General features: G+C 35.9%; 1 protein-coding gene across 1 annotated transcript; it reads right to left on the reverse strand.

Moving 5' to 3' along the window:
• Positions 1-900: 900 nt before the first annotated feature.
• LOC146687681 (tetratricopeptide repeat protein 39C-like) lies at positions 901-18431 on the reverse strand. Its single transcript, XM_085438325.1, has 14 exons — positions 17998-18431; positions 15340-15388; positions 13688-13816; positions 13422-13536; positions 12525-12924; positions 11881-12049; positions 11671-11764; positions 11474-11581; positions 11280-11389; positions 11067-11190; positions 10890-10987; positions 10605-10709; positions 10436-10474; positions 901-1631 (listed from the first exon to the last, which is right to left on the reverse strand). The coding sequence occupies exons 1-14, from the start codon at positions 18138-18140 to the stop codon at positions 1542-1544; spliced, it is 1773 nt and encodes a 590-aa protein (XP_085294451.1). The 5' UTR covers positions 18141-18431; the 3' UTR covers positions 901-1541.
• Between the last annotated feature and the right edge of the window lie 6 nt (positions 18432-18437).

An 18437-nucleotide genomic window follows, 5' to 3' on the forward strand; every position in this document is an offset into this window, starting at 1 on the left:
GGTTTTGTGGGTTTTTGCAGTTAAAAAAAAAAAAAGAAATTCCTGTGTACATGGTTATGGTCATGAATGTTACATTTGCTATGACTGAATCAAGCAATCTGATTACCCAGAAGTTATCTTCTGTGGTGGCTGTAGCACAGCAGGTCATCTGAGAACTGGAAGGCTGGTACTTTGATTCCTGGCTGCTCCAGTCTATGTACCAAAGTGTCCTTAAGCAAGATACTGAACTCTGAGTTGCTCTTTCATTACTCTAAATTTTGTTTGGCATGTTTCCATTTGACAGCTGAAACAAACGTTGATCTTTTTAGCAAAAAGATGCCCATCTAAATATGTTTAGAGGGGCAGAAGACACACCATCACCAAAATCAGGACCATGAAACCTAGTATAAAGGGGGAATCATGGTTTAGCATTGCTTTGCTACCTTGGGTACAAGACACCCTGTCATCAAGGAACAATGAATTAAAACAGGTAATAAGTATTAGCCCTGTTACAGGCTGGTGGCCTGTGCGCCTGTGACAGCTGGGATAGGCCCAAGCTCCCCTGTTACCTTGAATTTAATAACCAGAAGAAGATGGATGTAATAACAATATAATAGCAGTAGTTCATAGATGAAGCTCGGAAGTTCTGTAATACAGGATAAAAAAAAGTTAACACAAAACAAGAAAATGGTAAGGAAAAAAAAAAATGTCCACTTTCCATGATCTGAAGGCATCTGAAGCAGTTTGAGGAGGAATGATAAAAGATTCCTCATCATTGTCTGTGCCTCATAAGCCACTACAGGAAAGGCTTAATGCCCCTCGTGATTACTTTGATCACTAAAGAAGTACAAATTCTGTTGGTGAAGAAATGTATTTGTCACCTTTAAGCTATGACACTTAAACAGTCGACGAAAACAGATATTCAGTTTTACAATGTTGTTTTTATTATAACAAATATACAGGAAAAACTTTGCAGCAGAAAGGAGCGTTGTGCATTTAAGCCGCTCAAAGTGGCACATTTATTAAAACCTTTATGTGAGACATATTTACACTGATAAAAACGACTGCTTAAAAAGGGGCTGTGCTTTTAAAAAAACAAAAACAAAAGATTAATACACTGCCTATAGATTAGCTTTACAAATGTCAAAGTCAACAACCAACACTGAAGTGGAAATATTGGCTTCTTAAAGACATTTTCAGAGTCATTTCTTGTAATTGCTTTGATGCTTAATACTTGATATGTGCCTTTACACAATCTGAAGAACATTTCCTCCATGTAAGCAATAATGCCTAAGATCTTACAAAACAAATCTACGGGTTTTCATTCAATTCAACAGGCATCTAGTTTTAAAACAAACCCTGAAGACAAAAACAAACAGTGTATTGTGCCGTACAGTAACAGATCGATAACACCTCTTGTACCTGTTTTCTTGTGAAATATTCATGTTTGTGTTCTAAATGATGCACTGGCTCAGAATCTTATAAGTATAAAGAAATTATTTTAAAGTGAAAATATCCATACTCATTATTGTGGCTTTTTCAAAGACATTTCAGATTAAAGTTCAAGGCTGGGCGGAGGCCGCCATAGAGGCGAAAGCTGAATGAATACGAACGTGGAGTCGGTTCTCAAAGTCATAGCCAGCGTAGTCCTCCTGCACGGAAAACAAAATGAATTTTATTTTGTTCGTGCTCTGCCCTCTAACAACCTCTGCAGTCAACACAGACAGATCAATGAACATGCTGACCAATCAGGTAAGAAAAACAGAGAGCCCAGTGCTCCTCTTAGACACCGTGTGTCTGCCCAGACATGCAGAGATGGCTGTTACGGCTAATAGAGTGAGATCTGTGCTCATTCAGTGTCAGCTACCAATCAACTAACAAAGTTAATGCTAATGCAAGCAAGATACTTACAACACTGCTCTGCAGGGCGAGACTGCATCAGGCATTCAGACCATTTAATTCCGTTGTTTTCATTCTAATTCTGTTGTTTGTTTTAAACTTCCATTGTTTTCATTCAAATTCTTTTCTTTTCATTCTAATTCCATTCATTTCATTGAAATTCCGTTGTTTTCATTCAAATGCTGTTTTCATTCAAATTCCGTCGTTTTGATTCAAATTCCGTCGTTTTGATTCAAATTCCATTCTTTTCATTCTAATTCCATTCTTTTCATTCTAATTCCGTCGTTTTGATTCAAATTCCATTGTTTTGATTCAAATTCTATTCATTTCATTCTAATTCCGTTGTTTTCATTCAAATTCTACTCTTTTTATTCAAATTCTATTGTTTGTTTTAGAATTCTGTTGCTTTCATTCAAATTCCGTCGTTTTCATTTTAATTCCATTGTTTTCGTTCTAATTCTGTTGTTTTCTTTTAAACTTCCATTGTTTTCATTCTATTTCCGTTGTTTTCATTCTATTTCCGTTGTTTTCATTCTATTTCCATTGTTTTGATTCAAATTCTGTTCTGTTCATTCTAATTCTGTTGTTTGTTTTAAACTTCCATTGTTTTCATTCAAATTCCGTTGTTTTCATTCAAATTCCGTTGTTTTCATTTTAATTCCGTCGTTTTCATTCAAATTCTATTCTTTTCATTCTAATTCCATTGTTTTGATTCAAATTCTGGTCTGTTCATTCTAATTCCGTTGTTTTCATTCAAATTCTATTCATTTCATTCTAATTCCATTGTTTTGATTCAAATTCTGGTCTGTTCATTCTAATTCCGTTGTTTTCATTCAAATTCTATTCATTTCATTCTAATTCCATTCTTTTCATTGAAATTCCGTTGTTTTCATTCAAATGCTGTTTTCATTCAAATTCCGTCGTTTTGATTCAAATTCCGTCGTTTTGATTCTAATTCCATTCTTTTCATTCTAATTCCATTCTTTTCATTCTAATTCCGTCGTTTTGATTCAAATTCCATTGTTTTGATTCAAATTCTATTCATTTCATTCTAATTCCGTTGTTTTCATTCAAATTCTACTCTTTTTATTCAAATTCTATTGTTTGTTTTAGAATTCTGTTGCTTTCATTCAAACTCTGTTCTATACATTCTAATTCTGTTGTTTTCATTCAAATTCCGTCGTTTTCATTTTAATTCCGTTGTTTTCATTCTAATTCTGTTGTTTTCTTTTAAACTTCCATTGTTTTCATTCAAATTCCGTCGTTTTCATTCTATTTCCGTTGTTTTCATTCTATTTCCATTGTTTTGATTCAAATTCTGTTCTGTTCATTCTAATTCTGTTGTTTGTTTTAAACTTCCATTGTTTTCATTCAAATTCTTTTCTTTTCATTCTAATTCCATTCATTTCATTGAAATTCCGTTGTTTTCATTCAAATGCTGTTTTCATTCAAATTCCGTCGTTTTGATTCAAATTCCGTCGTTTTGATTCAAATTCCGTCGTTTTGATTCAAATTCCATTCTTTTCATTCTAATTCCATTCTTTTCATTCTAATTCCATTCTTTTCATTCTAATTCCGTCGTTTTGATTCAAATTCCATTGTTTTGATTCAAATTCTATTCATTTCATTCTAATTCCGTTGTTTTCATTCAAATTCTACTCTTTTTATTCAAATTCTATTGTTTGTTTTAGAATTCTGTTGCTTTCATTCAAATTCCGTCGTTTTCATTTTAATTCCATTGTTTTCGTTCTAATTCTGTTGTTTGTTTTAAACTTCCATTGTTTTCATTCAAATTCCGTTGTTTTCATTCAAATTCCGTTGTTTTCATTTTAATTCCGTCGTTTTCATTCAAATTCTATTCTTTTCATTCTAATTCCATTGTTTTGATTCAAATTCTGGTCTGTTCATTCTAATTCCGTTGTTTTCATTCAAATTCTATTCATTTCATTCTAATTCCATTCTTTTCATTGAAATTCCGTTGTTTTCATTCAAATGCTGTTTTCATTCAAATTCCGTCGTTTTGATTCAAATTCCGTCGTTTTGATTCAAATTCCGTCGTTTTGATTCTAATTCCATTCTTTTCATTCTAATTCCATTCTTTTCATTCTAATTCCGTCGTTTTGATTCAAATTCCATTGTTTTGATTCAAATTCTATTCATTTCATTCTAATTCCGTTGTTTTCATTCAAATTCTGTTGTTTTCATTCAAATTCTACTCTTTTTATTAAAATTCTATTGTTTGTTTTAGAATTCTGTTGCTTTCATTCAAACTCTGTTCTATACATTCTAATTCTGTTGTTTTCATTCAAATTCCGTCGTTTTCATTTTAATTCCGTTGTTTTCATTCTAATTCTGTTGTTTTCTTTTAAACTTCCATTGTTTTCATTCAAATTCCGTCGTTTTCATTCTATTTCCGTTGTTTTCATTCTATTTCCATTGTTTTGATTCAAATTCTGTTCTGTTCATTCTAATTCTGTTGTTTTCATTCAAATTCCGTCGTTTTCATTTTAATTCCATTGTTTTCGTTCTAATTCTGTTGTTTTCATTCTATTTCCGTTGTTGTCATTCTATTTCCATTGTTTTGATTCAAATTCTGTTCTGTTCATTCTAATTCTGTTGTTTGTTTTAAACTTCCATTGTTTTCATTCAAATTCCGTTGTTTTCATTCAAATTCCGTTGTTTTCATTTTAATTCCGTCGTTTTCATTCAAATTCTATTCTTTTCATTCTAATTCCATTGTTTTGATTCAAATTCTGGTCTGTTCATTCTAATTCCGTTGTTTTCATTCAAATTCTATTCATTTCATTCCAATTCCATTCTTTTCATTGAAATTCCGTTGTTTTCATTCAAATGCTGTTTTCATTCAAATTCCGTCGTTTTGATTCAAATTCCGTCGTTTTGATTCTAATTCCATTCTTTTCCATTCTAATTCCATTCTTTTCATTCTAATTCCGTCGTTTTGATTCAAATTCCATTGTTTTGATTCAAATTCTATTCATTTCATTCTAATTCCGTTGTTTTCATTCAAATTCTGTTGTTTTCATTCAAATTCTACTCTTTTTATTCAAATTCTATTGTTTGTTTTAGAATTCTGTTGCTTTCATTCAAACTGTTCTATACATTCTAATTCTGTTGTTTTCATTCAAATTCCGTCGTTTTCATTTTAATTCCGTTGTTTTCATTCTAATTCTGTTGTTTTCTTTTAAACTTCCATTGTTTTCATTCAAATTCCGTCGTTTTCATTCTATTTCCATTGTTTTGATTCAAATTCTGTTCTGTTCATTCTAATTCTGTTGTTTGTTTTAAACTTCCATTGTTTTCATTTTAATTCCGTTGTTTTCGTTCTAATTCTGTTGTTTTCTTTTAAACTTCCATTGTTTTCATTCTATTTCCGTTGTTTTCATTCTATTTCCGTTGTTTTGATTCAAATTCTGTTCTGTTCATTCTAATTCTGTTGTTTGTTTTAAACTTCCATTGTTTTCATTCAAATTCCGTTGTTTTCATTCAAATTCCGTTGTTTTCATTTTAATTCCGTCGTTTTCATTCAAATTCTATTCTTTTCATTCTAATTCCATTGTTTTGATTCAAATTCTGGTCTGTTCATTCTAATTCCGTTGTTTTCATTCAAATTCTATTCATTTCATTCTAATTCCATTCTTTTCATTGAAATTCCGTTGTTTTCATTCAAATGCTGTTTTCATTCAAATTCCGTCGTTTTGATTCTAATTCCATTCTTTTCATTCTAATTCCATTCTTTTCATTCTAATTCCGTCGTTTTGATTCAAATTCCATTGTTTTGATTCAAATTCTATTCATTTCATTCTAATTCCGTTGTTTTCATTCAAATTCTGTTGTTTTCATTCAAATTCTACTCTTTTTATTCAAATTCTATTGTTTGTTTTAGAATTCTGTTGCTTTCATTCAAACTCTGTTCTATACATTCTAATTCCGTTGTTTTCATTCAAATTCCGTCGTTTTCATTTTAATTCCGTTGTTTTCATTCTAATTCTGTTGTTTTCATTCAAATTCCGTCGTTTTCATTCTATTTCCGTTGTTTTCATTCTATTTCCATTGTTTTGATTCAAATTCTGTTCTGTTCATTCTAATTCTGTTGTTTGTTTTAAACTTCCATTGTTTTCGTTCTAATTCTGTTGTTTTCTTTTAAACTTCCATTGTTTTCATTCTATTTCCGTTGTTTTCATTCTATTTCCGTTGTTTTCATTCTATTTCCGTTGTTTTGATTCAAATTCTGTTCTGTTCATTCTAATTCTGTTGTTTGTTTTAAACTTCCATTGTTTTCATTCAAATTCCGTTGTTTTCATTCAAATTCCGTTGTTTTCATTTTAATTCCGTCGTTTTCATTCAAATTCTATTCTTTTCATTCTAATTCCATTGTTTTGATTCAAATTCTGGTCTGTTCATTCTAATTCCGTTGTTTTCATTCAAATTCTATTCATTTCATTCTAATTCCATTCTTTTCATTGAAATTCCGTTTTTTTTTCATTCAAATGCTGTTGTTTTCATTCTAATTCTACTTTTTTATTCAAATGCTATTGTTTGTTTTAGAATTATGTTGCTTTCATTCAAACTGTTCTGTACATTCTAATTCCGTTGTTTTCATTCAAATTCGGTTGTTTGATTTCAAATTCGGTTGTTTTCATTCCAATTCCGTTGTTTTCATTCCAATTCCGTTGTTTTCATTCCAATTCCATTGTTTTCGTTCAAATTAGGGCTGGGCCATATTATACCGTTCACGGTAATGCCGGTATAATGTTTGGCAACGATAGGAAAATGAAATATCGCGATAGAATATGAGTAAAACGCGCATGCGCAGTGCCTTTGTTTTCATACGCACATGGCTGATTGTTGAGTGAAACAGATGAACCAGAATTGGTTTGTAAAAATGGTGCAACTTCAGTGATGTGGAACTGGTTTGGTGTTTGTCCGTCAGATACACGACAAAGCACATTTTTTTGCAGAACATGCAAAAAAATGTGCTTTGTCGTGTATCTGACGGACACGACAAAGCACATTTTTTTGCAGAACATGCAAGCGGCTGTCGTTATTGTCGTATTTGCCGGACTAAGATGCTCTTAAATCTGGGAGTAATCTGGGTCCTAAACTCCCTATTCTTCAGATCAAACGAACACTGCAGCATCACTGAGAGTTAAAAACTGTCTCAATTCTTTCATCTTTAATAAAACGATCAGCATTGCTGCTTAACCAGGTGAAACTATGAAGTTTAACTTCCAGGCATCCATGAAAACAAAATTTGTTACATTTAACGGAGTTAGAAGTTAGCAGGAAGCTAGCGGAAGTTAGCTCGCTAGTTTCGCTAGTTACCTAAGCATGATATAGCATGTTCTGACAGAGATTTCTGGAAAAATTCAAACGTACAGCTCTGCTATCACGTCCAACATAAATGAAGACAGGAAACTAAACAGCAATGACGTTTGTAGGGTTACTGAAGTTGGGCTAGCTGGTATATAATGATGTGCTACCTGATCGCTAGCGACACAGCTATGTTAGCATAACATAAACAGTGAAGCTGGAGGACAAACACTAACACTTTTCCACTTATAAAAGTTAACGTTAAAGTTCCTGATAGTTAGAGACAAATGCAATCACATGGCGGGATGCTGTAAACGGACCAAACTTCAGTCAGGAGAACAACTGAGATAATCCATCCACAATACAAGGTTAGTCATTAATATACTGCAACAACATGGGAATAGAGCAGAATTCATTCATTAATAAATCAATGGTACAGAAGTGGAGGAAGCAAGAAGAATGAGTTTAATAAAGTTTGATTTATCTGACTGCTTTGTTTCGCTTAATGTGCCTTATAATCCCGTGCACCTTGTGGTCCGAAAAATACGTACTGCTCACTGCAGTTTAATGTTGCAAAGCACCTCTTTTTAACTTCAGTGGATATTATACATGGTTATGCTCAGGATATGTCATCCCATTTCTACTGGAAATGCCTTTTGGTTAAACTTTCAGCAAGGAATTTGCATTTGCACTGTTACATTTTTATAAAGCTTTAATGTACATAAAAACCAGCTTCTTGTTTAAGTGAAAATAAATGGAAGGTTGTCTTTTTGCGCTAGTAATGTTGTGGAGTTGTATTTTGTCTCGCATCAATTATATCGTCAGTTATATCGTTATCGCAAATTTTCAAATATATATCATGATAAATATTTTTGGCCATATCGCCCTGCTCTAGTTCAAATTCCATTGTTTTCGTTCAAATTCCATTGTTTGTTCTCAAATTCTGTTGTTTTCATTCCAATTCCGTCGTTTTCATTCAAATTCTGTCGTTTTCATTCAAATTCCGTCGTTTTCATTCAAATTCCGTCGTTTTCATTCAAATTCTGTTCTTTTCATTCTATTTCCATTGTTTTGATTCAAATCCTTTTCTGTTCATTCTAATTCTGTTGTTTGTTTTAAACTTCCATTGTTTTCATTCAAATTCTGTTTTTTTCATTCAAATTCCGTTCTTCTCATTCTAATTCTATTGTTTTGATTCAAATTCTGTTCTGTTCATTCTAATTCTGTTCTGTTCATTCTAATTCTGTTGTTTTGATTCAAATTCTATTCATTTCATTCTAATTCCGTTCTTTTCATTGAAATTCCGTTGTTTTAATTCAAATGCAGTTGTTTTCATTCTAATTCTACTCTTTTATTCAAATTCTATTGTTTGTTTTAGAATTCTGTTGCTTTCATTCAAACTCTGTTCTATACATTCTAATTCCATTGTTTTCATTCAAATTCCATTGTTTTTGTTCAAATTCTGTTGTTTTCATGCAAATTCTTTTGTTTTTGATCAAATTCCGTTGTTTTCATTCAAATTCTGTTCTTTTCATTCAAATTCCATTGTTTGTTCCCAAATTCTGTTGTTTTCATTCAAATTCCGTCGTTTTCATTTTAATTCCGTTGTTTTCATTCTAATTCCATTGTTTTCATTCTAATTCCATTGTTTTCATTCAAATTCCGTTGTTTTCATTCAAATGCTGTTGTTTTCATTCCAATTCTGTCGTTTTCATTCAAATTCCATTGTTTGTTCTCAAATTCCATTGTTTTGATTCAAATTCTATTCATTTCATTCTAATTCCATTCTTTTCATTGAAATTCTGTTGTTTTCATTCTACTTCTACTCTTTTTATTCAAATTCTATTGTTTGTTTTAGAATTCATGGTTCATTCATTCATTGTTTTGATTCAAATTCTGTTCTGTTCATTCTCAAATTCTGTTGTTTTCATTCAAATTCCGTTCTTTTCATTCAAATTCCATTGTTTTGATTCAAATCCCGTTGTTTTTGTTCAAATTCTGTTGTTTTCATGCAAATTCTGTTGTTTTCATGAAAATTCTTTTGTTTTTGATCAAATTCTGTTCTTTTCATTCAAATTCCATTGTTTTCATTCAAATTCCATTGTTTGTTCCCAATTTCTGTTGTTTTCATTCAAATTCCGTCATTTTCATTTTAAATCCATTCCTTATACAGAGGCTTGGCTACAGTGTTGGCAAACTTTAGGTCAATGCAAAGCCAGTATACTCAGCTCACTAAGTTCAAGCAGCACTGGCACTCCAATAGACATCCTGTCACCTGATCAGACAGTGGGTGTCTTAATCTGATTTAGAACGATGAGTCAGAATGAAAAGATCCTGATCAGTTTTATAAAGAAAGCTTTGACCCGCAGCAAAAATAAGACAAAATCTAAACACTAATTGCTTTTAATTAATCAAATAAGACAGGACTTGTTACCAACTACTTCCAGTAGTAACAAGATCACTCATAGTGCGACTCGCCCCAAAGACCACGGACTACGCTAAAATTAATAAAACATGCTGACATCAGCCTGTTTTCATTACAATATGAGGATGTCAGCCTGTTACGGCATCACTGTGACATCACAAGCTCTCTTCATGACCTTCCATATAACATATTATACTCGATATGGTTTCTTAAAATGTTTTGCAAGACCAGCTTTTTCACCTTGGGCGCTAATAATGACGGTCAAGGTGAAATGCTTAGCCTACATGGGTGCTCATGTCCTCCAATGCCCAGTATGTTGTTGTGAAGTTTGAAGACGATCAATAAAAAGTTATGGCTAATATAAACTTTGTACTGATTTTCACATATGGTGCGACCTTGATCTTAACCAGATTTTCACCTAAATTAAATCCGCTCGAGCTGTTGGTAACTGCCATCACACAAAACTTAAAAATGATCGTAAACGACCACAGCAGACCCGATGGCATTTTACTGCTATTCAACATCTTTTATTGAGGCACACCATTTACACACAACGGCCGCAGCTCTCCCGCTGCCAGCTGTACTCACATCAACACCACCTCTCCAACCACAGGACCCAGTACAACATTTAAGTCTGCGGTGCATGATTGCGGATGTGTGGCCTGCACGGCTCTGCAGGCCACACCCCGCCACAATGATATCTTAAAAACAGTGGAAGCTAGACTGCTAACAAATAGACAGGAAAAACAGGACATATTACCTCCTTTCAGGGCAGAGAATAAATAAAGAGTATTACTGTACCTTGGCCTGAAGCATTAGCATTCGGCCCTTCCCCGCAGACTAGAAAAAAAAAATTAAATATTTAGATGGTGTAACTCCTCCAGGACCTTGGCCAAGAGAGACAGTTTAACTATCTCTCACACACACACACACACACACACACACACACACACACACACACAAAACTTGCCTCTGGGGAATTCAGCAGCACACAGGCCAGTTCATAGCAAGAGTAGGGCTGCACATAAGAGTTGCTCAGACGCCCCCCCTCATCCCTTGCAGCCAGCTGGAAATACTGTTTCAAAAAAAAAAAAAAAAGGTCATGATACCAAAACAAACAATGATTATTGTGTTGTGTAAGTGCATGGACAATCCTTTAAGGCAGCCGGCGAGGGCCGTGCTTCATGCTGTGCTTCATGCTGTGCATCAATTTTCCAAAAATGCAAATTGCATAATTAATTTAACACAAGAGTACCTGAATGGCATCTTTGGTATTATGTAGACATTTGCTTATGGCACCAAGAAGGAGGTTTTTCAGGCCTGCACACGAGGCGTCGTCAATCCCCTGTAACACTAAGGGAGGAATCAAAATTACAAACACTTTGCATTAGTGCACATAATGCAAGCGAGATATTAGTTTGGAATGCAGTACCTTGGGCCATCGTCTGCAGCTTGGCATTGGAGCAATTGGGCAGAGCTTTCCACAAATACAGAATCTCAATCACTGATAGGATGCAGAGTTCTTTGGATATACTGGAGCTCTTTAGCTTCTCAGACTGATTGAAAAACAAAAGTGCATCTTCACATCAGTGGCATTCTTAGCACCATAATATTCCTACAGGAAACAAACTAGTTACACACTCACCCTTTTCATGGAAAACATTTCTATCTGATTATTCTTGCGTTTGAAAAGTTTTTGAACGTCCTTGAAAACAGCAACGGCTCCTTCCAGATCACCAGTGGCTCCTTGGCACACTGCACCACACAACATACAATATGGATTAGCATCCACTACCGAGCTTACAAAATACCCTGAAAGCATTACGGTGCTGTAATTACCTCCAGTTAAATAGGCATAATAGCACTGGGACCAGCGAGATTCAGTCGCCAATCTGTCAAACGCTCTGTAGGCTTCTCTGTAGTTCAGTTCGATCATGCTGCACCAGCCTAAAAAAATCGATCAGAAATGATGTTGCATACTAATACCGAGTGAGGCATATTTGAAATATGAGAGAAATATGAGAGCCAGGCAGTACCTATTTCATATAAACAAACGTGCTGAATTTCCCTTTGGTCAGAGGCCAGATCCAAGGCACTACTGAAGGACGTCAAGGCACTACTGATCTCGCACTACAGAAGGAAACTTTGTAGTATGAGTTACAGTGAGACAATACTGAGCTTCTCCAAGTTAGAAGACTACTTCACATGGCAAAAGATAACAAGGTTTAGTATTCACATGTCTTTACCTCAAGGCGTTGAACTCTGCCTTTGAAAAACATAAAGAGGGAGGAGTTGGGATAAATAGCCTCTCTTTGTTTAAGAATGTATTTGGCTTCCATTAGGCCTGACTGTGTGTCTGTGCCATCCAGAGCAAAGAAGGGCTGCACTACTGTGTGGTACCACAACAGAGCCAAGCTGCAAGAAAAGCACAGAGACTGTAATGAGAGGGAATATAGCAAATTTCTAATTTATGATAATGACACACACACAAAAAACAGCACAATGTGTTGCGCTTTTTACAAAACTGAGGAAATACGATTCACAGCATTTTACAGTAATATTGCATAATGTGGTTATATTACAGATTTGTTAACTTGGCAGACATGACCAAATTCCCACACACTTGATTTTAATTAAAGGCTTGATTACAAACATGGTTCCCAAGGCACCCAAGGACTAAAAACCAATTTCAAACGATTCAGTATGAAGCAGGATTTGGAAAATTGTGCTACAGGGACCTGAGTCAGTCAATTATTACAGCTGTTCACACTGGGATCTCTTTTTTGTTTCCTTCTTTCCTCTACAAATTATGCTTTCATTATTTTATTACACTGCACACAACTGTTTAAGTTGCAAAACAGGATACAGATATGCAAACATACTCACTCACGTAGCTAAGGGGGCCTTCATGTCCTTACTTTCACTGGCGTAAGTGAGTGCTGACAGGCCCTGATGGCGGTCTCCGGGAAAGCCCAGCAGATTGACGATCTTCAGTAGGTGCGGTGGCACCATCGATATACAGAGGTGGAAAAGACCATAACCAAAACTGACTGAACCTTTCAGCCGATCCAGAGCCTCGGGACTGATGCCATCTAGCCTCTGTGATGGACTTGACCCGGGTGAGGGAGAGCGACTCTGGTGGGACAGAGCAGAGCCGGACGATGAAGACGGCGTCGCTTGCTGTTCAGAGCCCCTCCTCCTGCTGCCTTCTTGTAGACGTGTGATGTCGTTGTAACATTTGTTGTACATCTTCCAAGCTTTACGGAGGATCCAGCCTCCTTTGATATATGCTGTCAGAGGATTGAAGCTCAGATTAGAGAAAAGTCCTTTATTATAACCTCTTTGTATTTAACACATCAAATAAAAGGTGGATGACAAATTAAAGGAAAAGCTATCATAGCCATCAGAGGCCAATGTCAGGAAGGCTAGAGCACCCTAAAACCACTCTTCTAAAAGATTCTTCTGTCATGTGGTGTTTCAATGATGGCGCTAAAGAGTGCTGGCCCAAAATCTCTCATAGCTATTGAGATCTAGCGACTCCTTGTATCCCTGCAACAGGGGCTACCTGGGAGAGACCACCTCCATCACAATAAAAACATTCCATAACAGCTTTGTACTGGTTTCAAGTGACACTTCCCTCTAAAGAGACAAGTGGACCCATACCAGCAAAAAAGCTTCCCAAGGCGTAAAAGACAGGTTTTGTTTTTTTCCTTTAATTTGTCACCTACCTACGTGATACGTGTGGAGTGCATCACTGTCAACCAACAAATACCAAAGGTTCCCTTACATGACAGCTCTTGTTTGATAAAAGATAAAACCGCCAGGTAAACCTGGCAGTCTGCAATGATGATCTGCCTCTGGAGTCGGTCCACTGCAGCCACCTCTGACCTCTGAGAGTCCATCTGCCCACACAAACACCCCACATTTACAGGCTGATGACAGACAGGTATGCAGGAGAGCTAACAAGCACACGTGGGCGTTACAGGCCCAACATGAAATGCTTGTCTATATAATGATGTACAATACAGGCAGTTTAATCAAGTATTTACTCACATTGCGCTTGATCTTGCTTTTAATGGTCTCAATGACACCCATGTTTTCACTCTCACACAGTCTCTCTGTAGCCTTGAGGTCTTCAAAAGCCATTTGCATTTTTTCCTCTTCAAAAGTCATCATGGCGTTCTGCAAAAGGGAAACCGGATAAAAGCAATCAATTACTTACATGTGGTTCAAGAAAAATCGCTTACACTGAACACTCGACAGTGGAGTCAGAAAAAGAAACAAGAAAACGAAATCTAATTGTTCCAAATTGACAGATTTTGTACAAATTACACATACAATGAATGAATGAACAAAACAGGTAGAAGATAAAGGATATGCACTATTGCTAACCTAAATCCCTTTTTAAAAAAAACAAAAAAACATGAAGAGATAATTGAATAATTGAATGCCAAATTCTGGGATTTTGCCACATACTAAAAAACATTTAATTTATAAAGTTACTTCTGAATGATTATTTTTAATTGGTCAGGCTACTAATGAAGTACAATTATACACCAGAAACTCTGTAATTATTCTAGCACTACAACCCAGCTGCCAACTTTTTTTGCTTCGACTGAAACAAAGATCTCTGTGTTACTTGGACTGCAGTAACACTGCTGTCCTTTTCCACTGTCAAAGCTTTTGTTGGGAATTTCATTTTTCACATGCTGAGGTGCCTGGCAACTCGTAAGGACTTTTGCTCTCTGATTTCTCCCAGTAAAAGATGAGTAGACATCATGGTGATGTGCTCTGCAAGTGTAACCTTATTCTATCTTTGCCCTTTAAGGGTCAATCTCACAGAAGTCCTCTGGAGTCATTAATGACTTGTTAAAAAATACCACTGTACTTCAGATGTTACCAGCTGACCAGGAAGTGGAAAATATTAAAGTATATAGTAGCTCTTCTATCAGCTCCTTTTTGCAAAGATAAATAAGCCTCATGTCATGTTAAAAAATATTATAATAATATTAATAGATGGGAATAGGTGCTTCAACACATGCAATCATCATGCAGAGAAAAAGCCCATTAAATTAAATAACTCCATTTGTAGCTGTTCCCTACATTCTCGATGGGTAACATTAAACAAAAAAAAAAAAAAAAAAAAAAAAGAGTATAATGCAATAAATGATGCATACATTATATGCTGTTTGCATCTTTCATCTCTATGACATTTATGTCATACACACTGAGCAGTGATGTGAAAGAATAACTCCCAAACGCATTAAAAATAAAAATAAAATAACGAGCCTGTTTTGAAAATGTGACTAAAAACAATCAAACAAAGATACTTGTGTTTAAATACAGGCAGTAAAACAGTACAGTAACAGTACAGAAATTAAGTATTTGTACTTTGTGACATCCCTCCCACTGCTGACCCAGCATGTGTATGATACCATCCAATCATGACAGCAGAAACTTGCAAAGTTTAGAACAAACTGTCAAACTCAGCTACGTTTGTAGCTGGGGGGGAAAAATGCTGATCAAACATAATTTAGAAATTTCTTCGCAAAACATAACAGCTGGCTTAAAAGGACTTAAAGGGAACACAAGGGAACTTCCATAAGCCTCACAAAGAAACCAAAAGCTCCCAAAGCAACATTTACAAAAATCTTCGAGAAGTTTGGCCACAAACCAAAATAGCAGCGAGTTGCTTTTCCACTCACCAGAAAACTCACAAAACTTGCACCGAAACTCATCAAAGGACTGTGGTTCCTGAAAGAAAGTAAAAAAAAAGAAGAAGAAAACAACCCCAAACATATAAGAGAAGTTAGTCTTTTCACATAATGTGATTTTCTCTGACAGTGTAAAGTTCACTGGAGAAACAATGAAAAGTATGTGGCCTGTTTCATGCATCAATAATGCCAATGTATTAGGACTACTGTAGGTTAGAAAAATACTAATGGGAAGGAGGAGAATATTCAGAAGTAAAACAATGAAAAATTAATTCATGAAATATAAAACCAAGATATTTTCCAACATTAAAGTGCTAAATAAAAAAAAGTCACATTTGATAAAAAAAACAGCTGACAAATTTTTTGTTTTGTTTTACATCAAGGAACCAAATTGAGTTTACTAGATAGGACCAGCGTCACTATATTAATCTTTATTTCTGTAAACATATACACTGTATGGACAATAATACTGGGTCAACTACAAATATTATACCTACAGGAGCTGTCAGCCATGGAAGCCCAAACCATGAAGCTCCCAGCACACAGTTTTTGTGTGCTGGTTTGGAGCTGTGCAGTTATTGAGTCAGCAGTGTTGGCCACTTTAATGCATTATGAGCACTCAGCGACCCCACTCTGTAACTTCACATCATCTGCAATGCTTTGGTTCCTAAATGCTTCCGCTTATATATACCACTTATAGCTGATTGTGGAGTAGCTAGGAGGGAAGAGATTTCACAAACTGACTTGTTGCAATGGTGTATCCTGTTGCACTACCACTCACTACCATTCACTTAAGCTCTTCAGAAAAACAATCCATGAAGGACCCATTTTTTCCACAAAAGGCAGACTGCATGCTGTTGCCTTTAAATATGCAGAAACTCAGATTAGACTTTCTTTTCTTTGACTATTACCCTCTACCCCCAATTGGCAATTTTTGGCCTCACCCTCATAACTAACACACTTTAAGATGCCCTTCATCTGAAATTATCTTAGGGCATCAAAGGTGCTCATAATACACTGTTACACACTATTAACACAGCTTTACAACTGTCACAAGCCAGCTAATGCAAAACTTATCAACTAACTTTCTCTTTGATGAATTAAGAGATTCAGAAATTTCTACCCTATAATCAAAACATATACCCTGTCACAATTGACACATTTATAGCTACTAATAATAATCTTTTAGAGCTACACAGACTTGCATCTGTGTAGCTGAAAACTTGCATCATTTACAGAAATCAAAGGTCCTTTTGATTTCCATCTGTAGCTGTGTAGCTGTGTGGTCATTTTGGTGCAATAACTGAATTTCAGCAGCCTTATATTTCACTTTGAAGACAAGAGTCAAATTACGGCAAAATGTTTCAAATAATTGTGGAAAATTGACTTGGTACAGGTATCCCTGTGTAACTGTGATGGGGATTTAATTTATAATGGAACCACCTCCACACATAAGTGCAACATACTATACAAACGTAATAGTACCAGGGGAGCTTTAACAGAAACTCGTACATACTGCCAGTAAAAGCTCATTCTCAGACAGCTGTGTTTGTGTTTTTCACTTCCCTCCATCGTTTTGCTGATCCAGTCAAAACAGGATGACACCTAGAGCTTAATGCAATTAGCGGACGAGGTGACATTTACGCTTTCCCCAGGGGTCAGGAACCATAGGAGCTGCCCTTTCATGACATAAGCATTCAAGTTGAAAGCAAAGGCTGAAGCATGTGTAAGGACGTGTGCGGTTCAGGAGCAGGGATTCCCAACATTTATAACTTGTGACCTCTTTTAATGAATGCAAAATGCAAAAAGAAAGGTTATGCAGCAGTTTTCTCGCATGCCTACTGATTATTTGGCTGAGATGGGTGCTACTGGACTAAGAGAATAGTTTACCAGTTTAATGCTTGCATTTCGATCCTAAATGACATCAAAGACATTGCTTTCCAGAGCAAGGCAAGACATATGCAGCCATCCAATAATTGGTATGTGTAAAAATATATAAACCTAGACTTCTACAGGTGATGCTATGGATCTTTTAATATTGCACTCTCACCTAATGACAGTCTTCATGTATGCTTGTATGCCTCTTCATGTATGCTTTCTGGATCAGCAAACGAGAGACCATCTCAGAAACCTGGTTACCTTATCTGGACACATTGTTGTTATTGTTTTCCTCTAATATGTCACTCAACTGTAGATGTGAGGAACTAGCTGGGCCATGTTGACATATTTCACAAGAAGGGTACAAAGTACCTCAAAGCCAGACAGCGGTATAACAGGAATGGCAACCTGTTAAGCAAGCACTTCGTTGTTTTTTTAGACATTTATGAAGACAGTCACCAAATCTAATGATGTGCACACATGTCACATATTGTGGTTGTGGATATTTGCTCAGGGTATTTAAACAACACTAATTCTGCTTGTGATCAGATCAAATGGTTCTCCACCAGACAAGCGTGACACGGGTGGTGGGGTTTTTTTTTTCCTGTTTTTGTTTTTTCAAAGCTTAGACCACACGCTTTGATGCCTTCAGTTGTAATTGTATTGGTTAATCACAAGTTTGGGAACATTAGCTACACCTGCCATAACATTTAACACAAGCATACGCCTCTGTTTTGTTTTTACATACAGGAAGAGAAGTCACACACAGACCTGTATGTTCTGAAGAGCTCGTCGCTCTCTTTGAATCCATTGTTGAGCAGCATGTTGATTCCCTTCAGCGCCAGCTCTGCGTCGTTTATACTGTCTGTCTCCTCCTCCACGCTCGCCGGGGCTGGTTCCTTTCCGTCCGCCATTAAGACACCCGATATCGGAGGTGAGGAACTGAACGCGACCGGAGACAGGCAGGTAGGGCGGTATAGCTGGTTAGTTTACTTACACTCAGAGAAGTCTCAACCGGTGGCGCAGTTTGGAGCAAATGCTGGCATATTTACGTTCGTATAACAATCCGCTATTTCACATAACTAGCCGGTTACAACACAGAGTGAAGCTAACCAGTGTCCCGCCAGCTGGGCGGCCGTACTCTGTATTCTGTCTCCTGACCGCTGGTTTGCATGTGAGCCAGGAAACGTGCTGCCTTCATGTGCTATCGT

The sequence above is a fragment of the Copadichromis virginalis genome, linkage group LG18 (assembly GCF_057382275.1).
Source record: "Copadichromis virginalis isolate Kocher_CV1m ecotype Utaka linkage group LG18, C_Virginalis_male_GT1.1, whole genome shotgun sequence".
Lineage (NCBI taxonomy): Eukaryota > Metazoa > Chordata > Actinopteri > Cichliformes > Cichlidae > Copadichromis > Copadichromis virginalis.

Coding starts and splice junctions, on each gene's coding strand:
- LOC146687681 (XM_085438325.1), bottom strand. CDS start 18,140: ATGGCGGACGGAAAGGAACCAGCCCCGGCGAGCGTGGAGGAGGAGACA. Junction 11,582..11,670: donor CGTTTGTTTATATGAAATAG/GTACTGCCTGGC, acceptor CGATTTTTTTAG/GCTGGTGCAGCATGATCGAA. Junction 10,988..11,066: donor GCTGCAGACGATGGCCCAAG/GTACTGCATTCC, acceptor TTCCTCCCTTAG/TGTTACAGGGGATTGACGAC.